Below are 21754 nucleotides of genomic sequence, written 5' to 3'. Positions count from 1 at the left end.
ATGATTCCGGGATTGAAAGACATTATATGAAGAGCGTTTGATGGGCTCTGGGCCTGTACTCACTGGAATTCAGAAGAATGTTGTGGGGTGAATCTCATTGAAACCTATCGAGTGTTGAAAACCCTCAATAGAGTGGATGTGAAGAGGTTGTTTCCTATGATGGGGGAGTCCAAGACCAGAGGACATAGCCTCAGAATAGAGGGATGAACATTTAGAATGAAGACAAGGAATTTCTTTAGCTAGAGATTGTTGAATCTGTGGAATTCATTGCCACAAGTGGTTGTGGGGGCCAAGACATTGGGTATACTTCAGGCAGAAATTGATAGATTCTTGATTCATCAGGGCTTGAGGGGATATGGGGAGAAAGCAGGAGATTGGAGCTGAGAGGGGAAAGGATCAGCCATGATAAAATGGTGGACCAGACGATGGGCCAAATGGCCTAACTTTGCTCCTATATCATATGGTCTTACAAGAAGTCACAAAACTGAAAACAATGAGAACTTTAAATGTAAGACATTGTTAGGCCTGGAGCTGGTGGAGATCAAAACTTGAAGTAATGAATGAATGAGCCTTAGCTACTAGTATTCTAACTCATGGCAAGTTTTTGTGTAGGGGGACACAGTTGGAAGCCAGACAGGGCAGCACTGTGTAGGTACGTCTGGTTGCAATAGGTGAGAGTTTCAGCAACTTCTTGGGTAAGTTTGGCAGAAGGGAGTGAATATGGGCTTGAAAGCTTAACTCAAATCAAACGTCAGGCTTAAAATCAAGAGGAATATCAAATCTGATGCATCTTTTTCGTGGAGCTATTATGTGTGATGAAACCATTGTCAGGAAACTAATACTTACAGTCTTTAACTGCTTCTGAAAGAGATATTTCGATAAAAATCTGGCAAGTACTTGTGTTATGAGATGCAGTGAATGGCTGTGGTCTTGAATGGATTATGAAGCTATCAGGTAAGTATTGGGCTGTAGTAATACTGTGCCTTGGTAACCCTGTAGGACTTGGTCCTGAGATTTCAGAAATATGAATGGGAGAAGCAAAAGATTGACAGCTTTGGGGGAAGGATATTGATATCAAGACAGTAACCATTCATCGGATCTCATAACAAATATTTTTACAAGATAAAGTTAGGTTTCCGCCCTGTTTCAGACACTTAAAAACTAAGTATTGGCTGTCTTTCTTACTGCCTTATGTTTGTATTTACTTCATATATCATGGTTCCATTAAAAAGCTGCATGTGATTTGCATTTCTCTTAATTTCAAATATCTTAAGATAAAGATATTAAAAGATCATCCTGTTTTGGTATAGCTAAGAGTGTTTTGACAGAATTTTAAATTATTTTGAGTTTTTTTGTGTTTTTAGTTTTTTTTAGCTTTTACAAGAATTGTTCATTTATAATTTTATGAATATCTTTCTAAAGCATGTTAAAAGCTTTGACAGATGGCAAAACCAGGGTGTGGTTTTGTCATCTGTCAAAGTTATAGAAACATAGAGACATAGAAAATAGGTGCAGGAGTAGGCCATTCGTCCCTTTGAGCCTGCACCGCCATTCAGTATGATCATGGCTGATCATCCAACTCAAAACCCTGTACCTGCTTTCTCTCCATACCCCCGATCCCTTTGGCCACAAGGGCCATATCTAACTTCCTCTTAAATATAGCCAATGAACTGGCCTCAACTGTTTCCTGTGGCAGAGAATTCCACAGATTCACCACTCTCTGTATGAAGAAGTTTTTCCTCATCTCGGTCCTAAAAGGCTTCCCCTTTATCCTTAAACTGTGACTCCTCATTCTGGACTTCCCCAACATCAGAAACCATCTTCCTGCATCTAGCTTGTCCAATCCCTTTAGAATTTTATACGTTTCAATAAGATCCCCCCCTCAATCTTTTAAATTCCAGTGAGTATAAGCCTAGACGATCCAGTCTTTCTTCATATGAAAAGTCCTGCCATCCCAGGAATCAATCTGCTGAACTTTCTCTGTACTTCCTCTATGGCAAGAATGTCTTTCTTCAGATTAGGGGACCAAAACTGCACGCAATATTCTAGGTGTGGTGTCACCAAGGCTTTGTACAACTGCAGTAGAACCTCCCTGCTCCTGTACTCAAATCCTTTTCTATGAATGCCAACATACCATTTGCCTTTTTCACCGCCTGCTGTACCTGCATGCCCACCTTCAATGACTGGTGTACAATGACACCCAGGTCTCGTTGCACCTCCCCTTTTCCTAATCGGCCACCATTCAGATAATAATCTGTTTTCCTGTTCTTGCAACCAAAGTGGATAACCTCACATTTATCCACATTAAATTATCCAGGATGTTGTTTGGTTAGCGCACATTTGGTTTGCCCATATCACCCATTACATCTTTCAAGGCCTTGGGGCTGCTAAAAGGCTTGCTGCCTGGCTTCCTGATCACTATAGCCAGAGCAATGAATGTTGCTGATCTGGAAAAGTGTTGAGGAAAATGGGAATGCACCAATGGGCTCTGCTTTAGAAACTGAGCATATTTATCATTGGATGTTTAAGTCTTTTAACTCAACCTGTAGATATAATGCCATGTGATTTTTAATGTGTCATGTTATTTCCTCCTAACGATAGTCTTTTTTCTGCTTTTGTTTAAGAGAAAACATCAGAAGGGGGTTCGACTCGAATGTCTCTCTTCATTCTTTTATCTACCTTCCTTTCAGCTGCTTTTGTTATGTACATAGTGTACAGGAATTTTCCAGAACTTGATGAGTAAGTATAAAATTACAAAGAAAAGTCTGATCACCAAGTTAACAGAATTTGAATTTATCAATTTAAAACACTATGCACTTCCTGTGAAGAATTGTTTAATTTTACTCTTCAGAGGGAAGAACAATGATCATTCTGTACAATCGAATTACTGATGGACCTTTTTTTTTAATGTTATTCTATCGATTAATGTAGAACTGATCAGTGGCCAGCCAAAGTAATAACTTGCTCTTTAGGTAATACCAAATTACCTTTAACATTCACTTATTGGTTTATTGTTTCCCACCAATGATAATACTTCAGGCAATGTGACATTTTGCATTGGATTTGATACAAATTATTTTTCTAAATGCTGATAGGATGGTCAGAAACATGCTTATGATCCAGAGATGAGCATGCTTCCAACTTAGTTAAGTTTGGGGTGTATTTTCTCAAAATTGCTTCACTTCTGCATTCTTCCTCTGAATCTTTGCACTACAATTCAAATAATAATTGCAAAATACAAACAGATTATTTCTTCAAGATTATTCTTAATCTGTGAATGATGGATTGCTAAACAAAAGAAGTACCCTTTCTACAAAAGATTTACGGGGAACTTGATTAAACGTTTCTATTCTGTTACGATGCCTAGCCAAAAGAAATGTAGTAAGTAATAATAGTATCCATAAGCAATTGTAGAATGTATAATTCTACAATTAGTTGGCCCAATATTTTTGAGCATGTCTCGTGTCATTCACGTGCAGGCCATCTTTGTGTTAAGAACAATTTAAAATGTGATTTTTGTTCTTCAAATCTATTCCAGTGCTGTATAATCTAATTCTACAAGCTCCTTAAAACTTGGATCTCAGTCTTTAAGGATGTTATTAAAAGTACCGTGTAAATTAAAGACTATGCCACCATCTGCAAGAATTGTTTCTCAGTGAAGTTACTTTCATGGGGTCATTACTTCAGTATAAGCCAGAAATGTCTTATCGGAAATAAGAGATGATCTTAGCCAGAAGTTATTTACTCTTGATCAGGTTAGTGATCTGTGATGGCTCTGAACCTGGTAACTCAGGAAAGATACAGATCCAACTGGCATATAATTTCTGATTCCATCCAATAACTTAAGCTAGCAAGGTTATATTCTTGAAGATTAAATCAGAACCACACTGTTGTGATGTTCCTGCTGTTACGTAGCTTTGTTTTGCTATGATTTGCTAACTAGTGCTATTTAAGCTTATTTAACTAATCATTTTGTTCCTGAAGTGTAAATTTCTGTTCCTCGTTCTCATTTTCAAGCTTTACTGTGCCATTCCAGCACCCTTCCTTGGAAACTCCCCCAGGCTTCCATATCTGTCTTTGACTGTTGGGCTACTAAATCCATCTTTTTGTACATTCTATACCTATCCTTTCTTTATGCCTTTAGTGACAAGCGTTTATCTCTATCAATATCAAATAACTTCTCACTCTCCTATTTTAATGCTTTTTTTAAGCTTTTACAGAATTTGTCTTTTTATCTTTACTACCTTATTTTCTGTTGATTTTTGTTCAATATTAATTTTTGTTAGTCTTCTCCTTCTCACTTTGTTAATTTCCTTTGATTTGAATGTCTTTGTTACAAGTGATTATATGAATGATTAATTGCTTGGTGCAGTCATGAGAGGTTATTCAGCACATTATTTTTGTGCTAATTTTTTGAAAAAAAGCTATTCAATTCCATCCTCTGCTATAGCACAGGCTTTTTGTTTGATTGACTCACGTAAATTATTAAATTTTGCTATATTGAGTATTGCATAATTTTCCCCCTTCTTTCCCCTCACCCTTCCAGCCTTAAATTACATTGTATTCCAGATAATTATTAATCAGAATAAATAATCAGCAATCAATTAATCTTAACATTTCATTATATCTGCAAATTAATCTCATGTTCAAGGAATCATTACATCTCATATTCTAAATATTTTATTTGCACAGTTTGTCCTTTTTTGCACATTGACTGACAAGCTGGAAAACTTTTTAGAAAAATATTTGCATTTAAGAATTGCAAGTAGATTTGCATTTAAGAATATTTGCCTTTAAACTATTTATTAATCATATTAAAAAGGATATTAATCCCAACCATTGAATACATTTACACGGAGCACTGCCACAAGAAAGCAGATCCGTCATTAAAGACCTTCACCATCCAGGACACATTCTCTTCTCACAGGTACCATCAGGCAGGTGGTACAGAAGCACTAGGTTTCACACCACGAGATACAGGAACAGTTGTGACCCTGCAACTATCAGGCTTCTGAACCAGCATGGATAGTTTCAATCACTATTAGTCTAAATGGATCCTATGTCCTACAGTTCAATGAGTCTTTACAACTCATATTCTCAATCTTATTTGTACACTTTGTCCTCTTTTGCACATTATTTGTTAGTTTGTGTATGTCTATGTATAGCTTTGTCAATTCTACTGTATTTTTTTCTGTAAATGTCTGCAAGAAAATGAATGTCAAGGTAGTATATGGTAATATATACATAGTTTGATAATACATTTACTTTGAACTTTAATCATATTTGTGTTTGGATCTTAATAGAGAGGAACGAAAAACTATTGTAATTCCTAAGGACATGGATGATGCCAAGGCATTGGGGAAAGTTCTTTCCAAATACAAGGACACTTACTATGTACAAGTGTTAGTGGCATACTTTACCACATATATTTTGTATCCTTTCATGTGCAGTTAGGACAATGTCTATGTAGCAGAAGAGTGGAGCATTAGAAACTCTATCTGTTAAATAATTAGTCATTTTTGATGTGTGTAATGTGCTTATGTTTAATGTATCATTTTAGAATGTAAGGATTTGTACTACAGAAAAGTTCCAGATTTTGTTGATGCAATTGGGGGATGCCTGGAGCAGATGTGAGGCGTATCTCTGTGGGTTGCAGAAAAGGCAGCTGAACAATCTATCTTACATTTTCAATTCTGAGCAGTAGGATGAGGTAGTAACGGTAAAACCCTTGAAGCTAGATGGTGTTTTGGAGAAAGTTAAAAGAATATGTTAAATAGTTTTTTTTGTGGGTGAGGTTGAAGTGAGGTGGGGAGTATCCACTACATCTCCTGTTCACATCAGCCCTGCAGAGTAGCCAAGGAAAGGAATGGCATCAGAGGAGCTTAAGCTTGATAGATAATGAAACAATCTAAAATTGAATTGGCAGAGACTTCTGCTGATTCGGTGCTGAATATGTAATAGTGTGACATGCCAGATGCGCTTGGTGGATAAAAACTTGGTGCACTCGGGGGTCAATGTAACTTACAGGTGTCCCGCCCCCCTTTACAAAGGTAGAGCGTTTCTATGAAACCTTTCTTAAGCCGAAATGGCGTAAAGCGAAGAGCCATTAATTTATATGGGGAAAACTTTAATAAAATCAAAAATCCTCTTTGTAATGCGAAAATAGGTTACTAGTGTAGGTCTTTTGTAAAAGCAAAGTGGCGCAAAGCGAACATTTGTAAAACGGGAGGACACCTGTACAGGCAGTCCCTGAGTTACGTACGAGTTCCATTCCTGAGTCTGGCTTTAAGTTGGATTTGTACGTAAGTCGGAACAAGTACATCCGGTATTATTTAGCGTCAGTTCGTCAAAGTTAGATATGGCCCTTGTGGCTAAAGGGATCAGGGGGTATGAAGAGAAAGCAGGTACAGGGTTCTGAGTTGGATGATCAGCCATGATCATACTGAATGGTGGTGCAGGCTCGAAGGGCTGAATGGCCTACTCCTGCACCTATTTTCTATGTTTCTATGTCAAACATTTGTCTTAGTATATAGTATATATTTGACCTTTCTATGCATATAAAAAACTTAAGAGACGTATGTATTCCAATAATTAAACCGCTGCGTTGCTTAGTAATAATTGTAGCTTTCATCGGGGCAGTGCCTTTCACATGCTCCATTATTCTCACTTTATCCGTTATCCTTTAAAATTGTTCCGATTGTTGACCGACTGCAGCCTAATGCTTTTCCAATGACTTATGGCGTTTCATCTCTTTCCAAACACTTTATTATTTCTACTTTATTTTCAATCCCGATTGCTTCCTGTCAATAGAACAGAAACAAAGCATCCAGAGAATTGGCCTGCACTACCTTCCGAGGCAGTGCATTCCAGACCCCCACAACTCTCTGGGAGAAGAAGTTTTTCCTTAACTCTGTCCTAACCCCTTATTCTCAAACCATGCCCTCTGGCACTGGACTCTCCCAGCATCTGGAACATATTTCCTGCCTCTATCTTGTCCAATCCCTTAATAATCTTATATGTTTCAATCAGATCCCCTCTCAATCTCCTTAATTCCAGCGTGTACAAGCCCAGTCTCTCTAACCTCTCTGCGTAAGACAGTCCAGACATCCCAGGAATTAACCTCGTGAATCTGCGCTGCACTTCCTCTACAGCCAGGATGTCCTTCCTTAACCCTGGGGACCAAAACTGTACACAATACTCCAGGTGTGGTCTCACCAGGGTTCTGTACAAATGCAAGAGGATTTCCTTGCTCTTGTACTCAATTCCCTTTGTCATAAAGGCCAACATTCCATTAGCCTTCTTCACTGCCTGCTGCACTTGCTCATTTACCTTCAGTGACTGATGAACAAGGACTCCGAGATCTCTTTGTATTTCTCCCTTACCCAACTCTACACCGTTCAGATAATAATCTGTCTTCCTGTTCTTACTCCCAAAGTGGATAACCTGTACTAGTATTTTGAGTTTTGATCTTTATTGCTGTAACACAGATTTCTTTCTTCATTTTTGTTTAGTTTCAGACTGGGTTTACTGTTTAGGTAGTTCTTTTATTGATTTTTCATATGTTTGTATGAAAGCAGGAATAAAGGTGGTTATTAGTTTCAAATATATTTTTAATGTGTCAGGTAGTTAAGTGGTTTTATTTTTAACAGTCATGGTACAAGATCTCTCACCTAAATCTGGAAGACAAGAGGAAAGGGAAAACCTAGGAGGGTAATTTTATTTTATTTTATTGAGACACAGTGTGGAACAAGCCCTTCCAACCCTTTGAGCCGCGTCACCCAGCAGCCCTCGGTTTAACCCGAGCCTAATCACGGGACAATTTACGATGACCATTTAACCTACCAATTAGTATGTTTTTGGACTGTGGGAGAAGACTGGGGCACCTGGAGGAAACCCTCACAGTCACAGGGAGAACATACAAATTCCTTATAGTAATGGAGTGTTACGTACCTGTGGGTATCTTGTACCTGTCACATGACCATGATGTAATTGAGGCTATGCTGGGCATGAGGTAATGGTCTTGTGATGGTGGAGTGGCGTCATTTTCCCACCAGTGAGAGGTCATGTGATAGTTTTTTTTCAACAGGGTATGAAAGGAGAACCCCTCCCTGTAAGGTGGGGCAGTTCATGGCTGAATTCGCGACTGACTCCATGTTGCTGCGTATTCCGATGTTATGATGCAGTTTCATTTAAAAGTGGAGTTTTACTTTCCGTCTTAAGTCAGAAGTTATTGCCAGCAGTTTTGCTTCAATACTGCCAGTTAAAAAGTAGTCAGAGAGTGAAGATTTGTCGAAGTTTGGGAAGCTGAAAGCTCGAGGAAAGTTGATGTCGGCTGTGAAGCAGGTTCGACCTTTATTTAATCTTCGCACAAGGAATTAGTAACCTGTGTCCATGTTAACTCCTGCTTTGCCAAAAAAGACCAGAAAGAGTAGGATGCAGAGTTTCGCCAAGGAAAGGTTAGTGCCTTTAAGCCGTTTTATTTCCTTCAATCATAAATCCCTGGGCAAAGCATGCTTCAGCTGGGATCAGCAGTAATGCCATGAAAGAGAAATTATTATTCCAAGGAAAGTCTAAGTGACTGTAAGCTTTGGACTTCCGCATTACTACTTCTAAGAACTGTTTTCGCATTATCGCTTCAAGAACTGTTCAAGCTGCCGCATAGCAGCCGACTTCTGGTTAAGTTAGTCGTTTGTTTACTTTTGGGGGGGGGTTTTGCAGTGTTTAATAAATGTTTTATTTGTTATAAAAAAAACCTGTCTCAATTATATATTCATTGTTGCTGGATTGTAACAGGAGGAATTGAACCAGTGTTGCTGGTACTGTAAAGCGTTGTGCTAATAATTACTATGTTACCATGCTGCCCACGAGACTCATTTGATTAAACACTTTAATTTCATTATCTGCACTTTGACATTATGTAAAAAGTTGTTTAACTTTGATTCAACAATGATCAGGTAACTTCTAATTGTATTGCAAACATAAATACATTTGGGTTGAGAGAATAAGGAAACTTTCTGTGATTTCCAGTTCTTATGCATATGGCAATATTTAAGAATTGAAACATGCTATAATGTACAGCAGGATGGTGTACACCTTGGTACTTGTGACAATAATAGTAAAACAGATTTAGAAGTTATCTTGTGATCAGAATGTGGCACAGCAGTTTCATTTTTTTAAAGGAAACAATCCTTGACTTCATTCTCTCCAGTTTACAAACATTTGCCATACCAGGGTCCATATTTCTCAGCATCCTTTCGGGGTTTCTGTACCCTTTCCCACTGGCACTTTTCTTTGTCTGCCTGGTAAGTTGAAGCTTCAAAAATATATCTTCTGTCATTCTGGAATAGTGAATCAGGTGCTGTTTTATCTGTTCAGTAGATTGATCTTATTTTACCTAAATATTTGGAGCATTTAAGAAATACCTATTGCTTGCACCTTGCAGTAAAACAGCTGTTGAATAAGGATATTGTTCGTTGAGACAAGTGTGTCAGAAAATGGCCAGCATGTTTCATTAATAATTAAAGTAGCACAATCAACAATGAAATTCGCTATGTGACCAATTTGTAAGATCATTCATGAATACAGATAAACATTCTGGAGTCAGAGTAATACACCACAGAAATGGGCCCTTTGACCATGGCAACCTTCTTGCCCATTGACATGAATCCCATTTATCCTTTTCTATCTTGTCTATCTAAATGCCTCTTAAACATAATTTTGTCTGATTCCACCATTTCTTCTAGCAGTGCATTCCAGATGTCAATCACTCTTTGTGTAGAAATCTTATCTACACAATGATTTTTGACTCTCAATCTGTACCTCTGCGAACCAGATATATTTCTTTATCAGGTCACCTCTCAGCCACCTTCACTGTAAAAATAAAAAAAATCTCAACCCATCCAATCGCTCCATAAAATTAAAGTCCACCCATCCAGGTAACATCCTGGTGAATCTCCTTTGCACTCTCCCTTGAGTGTATTGTCCTTCCTGCAGTGTAGCAACCAGAACTGCACACGTTACTCCAAGTGCAGCCTTACTAGTGTTTTGTAAAGTTGCAGCATAATATCCTAACTCTAATGTTCCTTGTCTTGACCTGTGAACGCAAGCCTGCCATATACCTTCTTAACTAACCTATCGACCTATTACGCAACTTTCAAGGAAAGCACTTGGACCCTAAGGTCTGCTCCTCAACATTTCTTAGGGCTTTTCCATTTACTGTATATGCCCTGCTATTTGAAACACATTATTCAACACTTGTCAGGATTAATTCCCACCTGTCAGTGCTCTGCCTAACCTTCCTTCTGATCTATATCCTGTGAAGCTGTAAACAATTTTCTATGTATCCACATTACTGCTAATTTTCGTCATTTGCAAACTTACTAATAATACCTACTGCATTCACATACAGTCATTATTATATTTCATAAACAGCAAAGGTCCCAACATTGATCACTGTGGTACACCATCAGTCACTGACTTCCAATCACATAAACATCCTTCAGTTATTATGCTCTGTCTCCTATCATCAGCCCAGTTTTGGATTCCATTAGCCATCTTGCCTTAGATCCCATTTTCCTTAACATTCTGGACCAGTCAACTATGTGCGACTTTTACAAATGCCTTCCTAAAATCCATTTAGACAACATTTATGCCTGCCTTCATCATTCCTGCTTGTTAGTACCTCAAAAAAACTCAATTAGTTAAATAGGAATCACCTGCACAAAGCTATTTTGACTATCCCTAATTCATCTTCAACTTTTCAAATATACATTAATTCTATCCCTACGACATTTTAAAAGATATGTATTGGATTAAGCAAAGTTTAATTTCTTTTGAGAAATGTCGTTTATCTACAGCATAGAAGTAGTCTGTTCTACCCAGCACCTTCATGCCGGTATTTATGCTCCATTGTTTTTAATGACAGCATTTAAAAAAATATCATGGCATTGTTGGCATTTTTTGTTATTTCTTCTATAATGGCCCTTGAACTGTGTATATAGTTACTGGTCAATTGCATAGGTGTGTCTGAAATGCATATAAACAAGGTATCAATGACAGATTTCCTTCCTTGCAGGGCATTAACAAACCATGAGTTTTATATGACAATCCAGTAGCGAAGGACAACACACACAAAATGCTGGAGGAACTCAGAAGATCAGGCAGCATCAATGGAAAGAAATAAACTGTTGATAATTCGGTCCAAGACTCTTCATCAGACCCTTCATTACGAGTCCTGATGAAGGGCCTCGGCCTGAAACGTCAACTGAATTCATCCATCGTTTTGTGTGTGTTACTGTGGATTTCTAGCATCTACAGAATCTCTTGTGCTTGTACAGAAATGAACCATTCAACCCAATCAGTCCATGCTGGCATTCATATGACTTTGATATCTTCCATCTTCATTTTCACCACCTTGTTGGGTCTTGAACTAAATACTAATTCAGATACTTGGCTTTTTCTGGTGCATTATTGCATAGCAGTTGTCCAATAATGTAATTCAGAATGAAATGTGCTTTCTTTCCCTACTCTAACTGCGTTGTGAATGCAGTGTCTCAAATAGCCTCTGACCACTAATTCTAGCCCTTGGCCTTCACATGTGACTTGGCTATTAAGATCAGTGGCACTACTTCTACTGACAGGAGATGGGGCAAAGGTGAGTTACTGGTGCCTTAAAACCAGTCAGTTTGGGCAGATGGGACTCGTCAGCCATGGTTGGCAGCTTAGCTAGGAGATGGAAAACTCTTAATTTCAAATACCCACTCACGGGGAAGGCTTTGGAAATAAACCTTGAGGAAAAAATCCAGACCTGGATTCCCTAAGGGTTCCTACATTAAGTTCAACGCTGACTGGCAATTCCTGCAATGCCACTGGTGCCAAACTGTATCAGTCTTTGTAGTTCCTGTGGATTCATCAGCTACATGGAGCGAAGGAGCTTGCTTCATGTGCAACAGCTTGCTCTCAATAATGTTCTGTGCTGGCTTACATATCTCATAGACCGCTGGGGCTCCACATCCTTGGTTAACCCTGACTAACAGAGAGCCTCAAATCAAGCTGGGGTACAATTCCAATGACAGTCTTAAACAAATATTATCTTCACAACTTTGAAACAGCTATAAGTGTTAAGGAACTGTTTAAATTCACCATTTGTAAAATCCTTGTTGAATTCAATTGTTTTACTTGTGCAAAGTTCAACTGTGCACATTCTAACAGTGGGCAGACATTAAAGAGCAAATTTCTGATTATTTTGTCACTTTTTCAGTTCATATCTGAGTGATCACACAAAAATAACACGAGAGTTTTTTGGTCAGTCTGATCTGCAAGTAGGGTTTTCAACAGCTGTTTTGTTATCAGATTTAGCAAGCGGGTTTACCCAGACATTTGTCAGAAACTGACAGGGCCAGTGCAAGTATCATGTGGTGTAAAAGTAGAATGTAAACCAGAAACTGGTTTAAATTTCTAATTTCCTATATCTCAATCCTTTGTTTAATTTTCTTAGTTCAACAGTTATAATTCTAATGTGCTGTCTTGTATTATGTGCTATATTGAGAATTAGTTAGAATTTTTAAAATTCTATGCCTGTTGATAAAAATTGCAATATGAATATTGGAAGTCTAGAATTAGAGCTTTGTTATTCATCATTGAAAATAGTTTTCTTGTATTTCTCTCCTTTGACTCATGGATTGTGATTGAGGGTGGCACTTCATTCTTGAAATTTGGCTTTTTAAATGAAAGTCTTAAATTACTGCCAACTTATGTATGTTCACATGTAACGTAAGTTTTTAGTAAAAGGGAAAATAGAGATTTAATAACTGCTTTGCATGTGGAAAGGTAAGTGAATAACTTAAACGGAAGAATAATTCCTGCAGAACAACCAAGTTGATATCCTTGCTAACCATCGTTTGTAAATTAACTTCTTTGTTTTAAAACCATGTGAGTCATGCTATCTCCAATAATTCCAGTGTTCCGGTCTTGGAGCTTCCTTCTGCTACCTGCTGTCATATTTAGTTGGTCGGCCAATTGTTTATAAATATTTAAAAGAGAAAGCAACAAAGTGGTCACAACAGGTAACCCTTTTAAATCTATTTTTTAACTTGGACTTTATACTGAGTGAAGTTGGTAAATGTGCAGTTTTTAAAAATGCTCAAAAATTGAAGAGCTTAAGTACATTTTTGGAGATAATGGAAAGATGTGGTTGCTGATGCTTTAGAAATTGCTTTTGTGAGACTGCTTATTGAGGATCTGTTTAATCTTCTTAAAGAACTGTACTTGTGCATCTGTATGAAATTATTTATACTGCCTTATCTATCTGCCATTTTTCAACTAGTAGCTATAAGACTGCAAGCTAAAGAAACATTTTTCACCCTGGCACAAAAGCAAAATTCTACTGACTCAGCAAAGCTGAAATGTGAGCAGAAAAATAGAAAATCAGTCAGTAACTCTGGAGTAAACATGTGAGTTTACATTTCCATTGTAAACCTGTCAAACTGTAAAACAGAGACATACTGATAAAATTTGAGAAAGAGCTGGAATAACATCATTCCATTACAACCAAATACTGAAAAATTTCAAAATAGTATAATAGAGTTATATAGCATGGAAATGGGCCCTGTGACCCAACTCCTCTGTGCCAAATAATGACTCTACCTGAGCTAGTCCCACTTACCTGAGTTTGGCCTCTACAGTAATGCTGTCAAATGTTTTTTATATGTAATTGTACAATCTTTGCCACTTAATCTGGCAGCTCCTTCCATATACACACACCACCCAATGTGGGGGGAACCTGCTCCTTGGGTCCCCTTTATATCCTCCCCTCCATCATGGAAACAAGATTACGGCCATCAACCTTTTTAATGACCCTCATGATTTTATAAACATGAATAGGTTACTCCTCAACTTCCTTCATGCCAGGGTTAAACAAGTCCCAGCCTATCCAGCCTTATGTTGTAGCTCAAGCCCTTCAGTCCTGGTAACATCCTTGTGAATCTTTTCTGTGTCTCCAGTACTTAATCACATCCTTCCTATAGTAAGGCAACCAGAAGTCCATATAATACTCCAGGCACGGTCTCACCAGTGCCTTGTACAGCTGTCCCAACTCTTGTACTGAATACTATGACTGATAATAGCAAGCATACCATACACCTTCACCACAATGTCTACCTGTGTCGTTAGTTTCAGGAAGCTATGTACTTTAACCTTAGGTTTTAGGTTTCTCTTTTCTATAGCACTCCCTAGGGCCGTTCCATTCACTGTGTATGTCTACATTAGTTTAACACTTCACACATGTTTTTAAGTTAAATTCCATCTGCCATTCCACTTTCTTAGTTTATTTAGATCCTTAGACAGTATTCTTCACTGTCCACTGTCCCACAGGTTTTAGTGTCATCTGCAAAATTATTAACTGTGCCAATTACATCCTTATCCAGATCAATATATATAACAAATAACAGAGGACCCAACATCAATGTCTACACTCCCCTGATCACAAGCCTCCAATTGGAGAAACAACCTTCTCCTATCACCCTCTGATTCCTTCCGCCAAAGCAATTTTATATCATTGGCGAGCTTATCTTGGACCCATGTAATCTAACCTTTCAACCAGCCAACATGCAGAACCTTGTCAAAGGCCTTGCCACTGTCCATGCAGGCAATGTCTATTGTCCTGCCTTTGTCATTCCTTTTGTCTCCTCTTTGGGGGAAAAAACTTGATTTATGAGGGACAATTTCTTATTATTAAGTGACAGACCTATCCAACTCAGTACTGTATCCCAGTGTTTTACAGTGAGAAGCACATTCCCGCCAGTACTGTATCCCAGTGTTTTACAGTGACAAGCACATTCCCGCCAGTACTGTACCCCAGTGTTTTACAGTGACAAGCACATTCCCGCCAGTACTGTATCCCACAGTGTTTTACAGTGACAAGCACATTCCCGCCAGTACTGTATCCCACAGTGTTTTACAGTGACAAGCACATTCCCGCCAGTACTGTATCCCACAGTGTTTTACAGTGACAAGCACATTCCCGCCAATACTGTATCCCACAGTGTTTTACAGTGACAAGCACATTCCCGCCAGTACTGTATCCCAGTGTTTTACAGTGAGAAGCACATTCCCGCCAGTACTGTATCCCAGTGTTTTACAGTGACAAGCACATTCCCGCCAGTACTGTACCCCAGTGTTTTACAGTGACAAGCACATTCCCGCCAGTACTGTATCCCACAGTGTTTTACAGTGACAAGCACATTCCCGCCAGTACTGTATCCCACAGTGTTTCACAGTGACAAGCACATTCCCGCCAGTACTGTATCCCACAGTGTTTCACAGTGACAAGCACATTCCCGCCAGTATTGTATCCCGCAGTGTTTCACAGTGACAAGCACATTCCCGCCAGTACTGTATCCCACAGTGTTTCACAGTGACAAGCACATTCCCGCCAGTACTGTATCCCACAGTGTTTCACAGTGACAAGCACATTCCCGCCAGTATTGTATCCCGCAGTGTTTCACAGTGACAAGCACATTCCCGCCAGTATTGTATCCCGCAGTGTTTCACAGTGACAAGCACATTCCCGCCAGTACTGTATCCCACAGTGTTTTACAGTGACAAGCACATTCCCGCCAGTACTGTATCCCACAGTGTTTTACAGTGACAAGCATATTCCCGCCAGTACTGTATCCCACAGTGTTTTACAGTGACAAGCACATTCCCGCCAGTACTGTATCCCACAGTGTTTTACAGTGACAAGCACATTCCCGCCAGTACTGTATCCCACAGTGTTTTACAGTGACAAGCACATTCCCGCCAGTACTGTATCCCACAGTGTTTCACAGTGACAAGCACATTCCTGCCAGTATTGTATCCCACAGTGTTTTACAGTGACAAGCACATTCCCGCCAGTACTGTATCCCACAGTGTTTTACAGTGACAAGCACATTCCACCAGTACTCATTTACAGTTGTGAAGGATTACATCCACAAATGCAATTCTCTGGCCTCTTTACAGATGACCTATGTTTTGAGTACTTTCTCTGTTTTATGGATGCCTCATGAGAGCGTTATTCATGTTGACTTCTGCTATTTGCTTTGTCCTGTTTACTTTGTTGACAATCTTAGAGCTCAGGGTGAAGTTACTGTTAGCTAACAAATCTACCAACCCCTAAAACTAATCATGAACTACTGATTATTTGTTGTTTGAGGAAGTGTTCTCCAAACTTCTCACTGCATGTTTCCTAACTTCGCATCTAAAAGGTCTGCATCTTGTGCTTGGGCTTCCCAGCATTAGTTCCCAAATAGCTGCATTTAATTATTCTATTGTTGCAGACTTGTCTGTCCTATCCACAACTCAGCTACAAAACTTTGCAATTCAATTTGCAATTTGTGTAGAGCTTGCACATGCATTCATTAGGCTTCAGTCCTGATGACCTGCGTGGTATGTGTTGCTGACTTTCACAATATTGTAGGTTGAAGCAAATGAACAAATTTCCAGAATCCTGGGTGCTTCCTCATAGTAACATTATAACTGTGTGAAATCATTGCTCTGTTTCGAGGTGTTTTCTAATGATCAAAGTGGCATCAGAAGAGGTTGGGCCTTGGGTTACCTGGCTTATCTGTTGTCAGGCATTGTGAGGCATGGGTGTTATGTTGAGCATGGAGGCATCAGTTGCTGTCTGTACAATGTGACAATACTATTGATATTTTGTAATCTATTACATAAGTTACTGATTACTAAAGCGAATGCGGTAGAAATATTCATGGCTGAAAGCAGTGAACAGATAATTTAAAATTGCCTTTTTTAATGTATTTTTTGCAGGTTGACAAGCACAGGGATCACCTTATTAATTATATAATCTTTTTAAGAATAACTCCATTCCTGCCAAACTGGTTCATTAATATAACAAGTCCTGTAATAAATGTACCTCTGGGTGTATTTTTCATTGGAACATTTTTAGGTAAGTGCATATAATCTATGGCAAGATTTTTTTAATCATGGCTTTGATGGTGCTCCTTTTTAGAAAAGAATGGAACTTTTGATCAAAGTTAGGAAGCGATTTGATCCATCAAACCCAGCCAGCTGAGTTAGTGAACAACGACAGCTATATTTCATTAGGAGTTTGCAGAGACTTGATATGTCACTGAAGACTAGCAAATTTCTACAAATGTACCATGCAGAGCATTTTAACTGATTACATCACTGTCTAATATGGAGGGGTCACTGCACAAAATCAGAAAAGTTTGCAAAAAGTTGCAAAGTCAGCCGGCTTCACCATGAGTGCTAACCTCACCAGCGTTGAGGACATCTTCAAACGGCGAGGCCTCAGAAAGGCTGCATCCATCATTAAGGACCCCCATTACCCAGGACGTGCTCTCTTATTGCTACCATCAAAGAGGAAGTGTGGGACCCTGAATTCACACGATCAACGTTTTAGGAGCAGCTTCTTCCCCTCCGCTATTAGATTCTGAATGTACAATAAGCCCATGTACGCTACCTTTTTTTGCTCTCTTTTTGTTCTAGTTATTTATTTTAATTTTTATATACTGTGGATCCTGTTTAATTAGGGCCAGTACATTTTGGCCCACTTAAGCAGCTGCTCTAATTATCTAAATTTTCATGGTAATAGTTAAAAAGGTATAAAAAAAAGACCACCTACCATTTAAATAAGTAACAATTATGTATTTAAATTAAATACAGAACAAATTAGAGCACTACTAATACTACTACAGTATTATAAGACCATGTATTAGTTTCTAAAAGTTATCGATGGAGGAATTCATTCGCCGTGTTCTTCTGATTGACTGTAAATGAACAAAATCAGTGCAGATAATGGACTGCCTTCATACAGTGCTGTCAACGATTGCATCCTCCAAATCTTCATTTTCATTGTAACGTTCAAGATGGTGTTGATGCCTTCAAATTCTTCATAGATCCTAACTTGTTGAAATACTGAAGTTGTTTTATTTTCACTCCTGGCCTTTTCTGGCGTCTCCAAGCCTGAATGCTTTAAACTGCAGTGAGCAAAACAGTTCTGAATTTATTTATTTATTTTTTGCCAACTTTCATTGACAATAATCATTGCTTTTTGAAAATAAGCACACGCAACTGATGCTATTTAAAACTTTGCTCTAAGCATGGTGTAGTTTCTAATGGCCACACTAGTTGGAAAATGTTTGGCAACAGTCTGCTGCCCCAATTAGTGTCCCAAATAAAGAGAATCCTGACTATTAATTAGGTTTTGTTCTTTAATAGCCATTTATGAAGAACATTTCATTTTGTTCATCCATCCAATTAGTTATTTTATTTATTTGCTGCACAGTTCCTAGCCTTTGACCTTCTGTGGCTGCCACGGTAGTGTAGCAGTTAGTGCAACATCATTATAGCTCAGTGCTGTCTGGAGCTCGGAGTTCAATTCCAGTGACATTCTGTTCGGAGTCTGTTCGTCCTCCCTGTGGAATGTGTGGATTTTTTCCAGGTCCTCCATTTTCCTCCCATAGCCGAAAGATGTATAGGGTATGTTAACTGGTCATTGTAAATTGTCCCATTTAAGTAAGGGCTAATTGGGTTTGAAGGGGGTTATGGGGCGGTGTGGCTTGAATGGCTAGAAAGGCCTGGTCTGCATTGTACTGCTAATTAAATAAAATAAGTTAATGTGTCTGTTCCAGTTCAGTTTCTGATCAATTACAAACCTGAGGATATTGACAGTGGGGGAATTCACTGTTGGTAATGTGGTTGAATATTGGGGTGATGGCTGGATTTTCTCTTTCTGAATATCATTGCTAGTGCACGTGGCATGAATATTATTTGCACCTTGTCCACAAAGGCTTGGATGACGTCGACATCTTGTTGCATTTGGGAGTAGATGACTTCATTATCAGAGTAGTCAAGAATGTGCTGAATATTGAGCAATCATCGGAGATCAGTCTAACTTCTGACATTACTGAAGGAAGGTCATAGAGGAAGCTGCCAAAGATGGTTAGCCAAGGAAAGTGTCCTAAGAAACTGAATAGAGATTAGGCCTAATTGCAGTAATACCAGTTGTTATAGTTCACTCTTCAGTAATTAGTGAATCAGATTTATTGTTACATTTATCATGAAATCTGTTATTTTGTAACAGTAGTACAATGCAAGACATAAAAATTACTCTAAATTTCAAAACTAAATAGTGCAAATAAAGAATAATGAGGTAGTGTTTATGGATTGTTCAGAGATCTGATGGCAGAGAGGAGGAAATCATCGCTAAAAAGATGAATGTGAGTCTTCAGACTTCTGTACCTCCTCTGCAATGGTAGTGATCAAGCATTCTATTTTTTTTGCTCTGCGGGTCCAAGATACCAAATTTAATTGCAGTGTTCTTCTCATTCCCGTGTCTGAGATTAGCTGATCCAGCACAAACATGGAAGCTTGGAAAGTTGTGGACAACTTTTAATCCAAAAAATCTTAACCATTTAACTTGTTTATCAAAGTTCACATTATAGAGATATTGTAGACTATTGCCATGGAAGAAAATCTTAAAAATGCTGTTTTCTGTTTCTCTTTAGGTGTAGCACCTCCATCATTTGTGGCTATCAAAGCTGGCACAACCCTTTATCAACTTACAACAGCAGGAGAAGCTGTTTCTTGGAATTCAGTCTTTGTTCTCATGTTCTTGGCAGTTGTCTCCCTACTTCCAGTATTTTTCCAGAAAAAACTGAAGCAAAAGTTTTCATAACCTCAACACAGTCTTACTATTCATAACTTGCCTCAGAATTTATCTTTAAGTTAACGTCCACTAAGTGGGTTGTAGTAAAGAATATATTTGGATTTAATAGGTTAATCATTTTTTCATAATCAATGTGCACATACAAAAATGTGACTTAAGTTTTATAAAACTATGCCCTTTCCCTGTTTTTCTTTCTCAGCATTAAGTCACATAATATACTGCAAATGACTTGCTTTTATTATTGGATATAGAAATTATTATATAAAGTAGCTAAACAGAGTGAAGCACATGATTGCAGCAAGTCTCTTCCAATTCTAGATGCACCAAAATCAGTTCACTTCAAAGAAATAAATTTTTCCTTGGCCACATACTAAAAGCACAATATAGTGTCAGTTGAAGTCAATCTAATAGAACTTTGGAGGAGTGGAGTGAAATGTGCACTGCTACTGCTTTCCATTTGAACACTATGTTGAAGGATGAATTCTTTAACATTTTTTTCCCCCCGGTTTTTGTGGTTCAATGTTGTGGAAACATTTATGCAAGGTTCTTCGATGTAAGAAGTTGCTATCTGCAAACATATGCCTTTAACAGTATTAAGAATGGCAATAAATTCACATTCATGGTGTATAATTATTTGTAATCATACATGATTTTGAACTTCAATTATTTACATGTTATCACAACTTATAACATTCTGATGCAAGTATTTATTGGAAAGAAGGATGGCTGAATTGGTTACTGTTGTTTCATCATTCAGTCCCCATGTACTGTATGTGACTTGTTCTCTACCCCAGATATCGCTATGGAATGTAAATTTTCATGTCTATTGACTTGTACAGAATAAGTAAAAGTGCACAAAATATTTCTTAAAAATCCATCGTCTTCTGTACTGAAAATTTTAAATGCCCACTAGGTGGCATGTGATTCCAGAAACTTGATGTAATAAAAGTCATGAAGTGAATTTTTCATCCAATCTTAGTTAATTGGGAGGAGGTATGACACAATAGCTGATGTTTCTCCTTCAAACATGGCAGTTAGGTGTGGTGGGGGGGGGGGGTTGAGAAAGAAATCAAATTCAGTCAATTTCCTATAATATCAATTTGCAGTTTGAAAGGGTCTGAGGAGGACCATTTTCCTGGAGAATTGGTGTATGAATGAACAAAGACAATGAAATAAAATAAAAATAGTATCACAACTGATACTTGAGAGTTTACAATACAAGCTTTGTAGCCGTATATCTGTAGGGAAAACAAATAACCTCTATGATTTAATTGTCAAACTGCTACCAAATATTCCACAGAAATGATTCACAGATTCTTAATGATTCTTGCAGAATGAGACCACTTTTTAATCCAGGAAGAAACTATAAATGCTGAAAACAAATATCAAACTGCTTTGAATTTCCAGCAAGGCAATTGACTTCTTAAAAGGGAAAAGATAATGGCTTAAAAAAAAGCTCAAGTTTGTTAATGCTGATAAGTTTCCTGCTTTGCTCGAACATTTCTGTTTTGATTGGAAATCTTAACAATTGTGGTCAAATCAACTGAAGAAAACCAAGTACTGCATTGTCCTGATGAAGGGTCTCAACTTGAAACGTCGACAATTTATTTTTTTCCCATAGGATCTGTCTGGCCTGCTGAGTTCCTTCAGCATTCAGTGTGTGTTGCCCTGCATTGTACATTTTGAAAAGTATTCAGAAACCAGCCTGTTGTCATTAACTCTAGCTGATGTAAAAGTGTGTGAACTAGGCTCCTGTCTTCAATGTGATTTTAATGATAATCTGATACAATCTGATGGACTTTTAGAATAAACATTGTATTGTGATATTATAATTGCCACTGCTGAGTTGATTGGAATTTTGTAGGACCACTGTGGTTTCTACGTATCCCTTCATCATTAATTGGACATAGAGATAGAAAGGGAAAGCTGTATGGATGTTTTTAAGTTGGTTTATTTTAGCTGCACTTCAGTTGTTAGCAGTCCTTCAGAAAGTTGAAGTATTCTGAGCTCCAATCTCATTTAAGTGACCTGCAGTGTAGTATGAGACGCAGGGGATGCTGCACT

The 21754-nt window shown here is 38.2% G+C and overlaps 1 protein-coding gene across 1 annotated transcript in view; it reads left to right on the top strand.

The window, feature by feature from the left end:
* tmem41b (transmembrane protein 41B) overlaps nucleotides 1-21528 on the top strand; it is a 32466-nt gene extending 10938 nt beyond the window's left edge. Inside the window, exons 2-7 of the mRNA XM_059975871.1 lie at nucleotides 2625-2739; nucleotides 5304-5432; nucleotides 9209-9302; nucleotides 12960-13064; nucleotides 16807-16945; nucleotides 19530-21528. Coding sequence (XP_059831854.1) covers nucleotides 2625-2739; nucleotides 5304-5432; nucleotides 9209-9302; nucleotides 12960-13064; nucleotides 16807-16945; nucleotides 19530-19699 — 752 coding nt within the window. The 3' untranslated portion in view covers nucleotides 19700-21528. The remainder of the gene's footprint in view (nucleotides 1-2624; nucleotides 2740-5303; nucleotides 5433-9208; nucleotides 9303-12959; nucleotides 13065-16806; nucleotides 16946-19529) is intronic.
* Nucleotides 21529-21754: the final 226 nt, after the last annotated feature.

The sequence above is a fragment of the Hypanus sabinus genome, chromosome 7 (assembly GCF_030144855.1).
Source record: "Hypanus sabinus isolate sHypSab1 chromosome 7, sHypSab1.hap1, whole genome shotgun sequence".
In the NCBI taxonomy this organism is placed as follows: Eukaryota; Metazoa; Chordata; class Chondrichthyes; order Myliobatiformes; family Dasyatidae; genus Hypanus; species Hypanus sabinus.
Note: the sequence above shows the minus strand (reverse complement) of the source record. Positions and strands in the feature narration are given on the sequence as shown.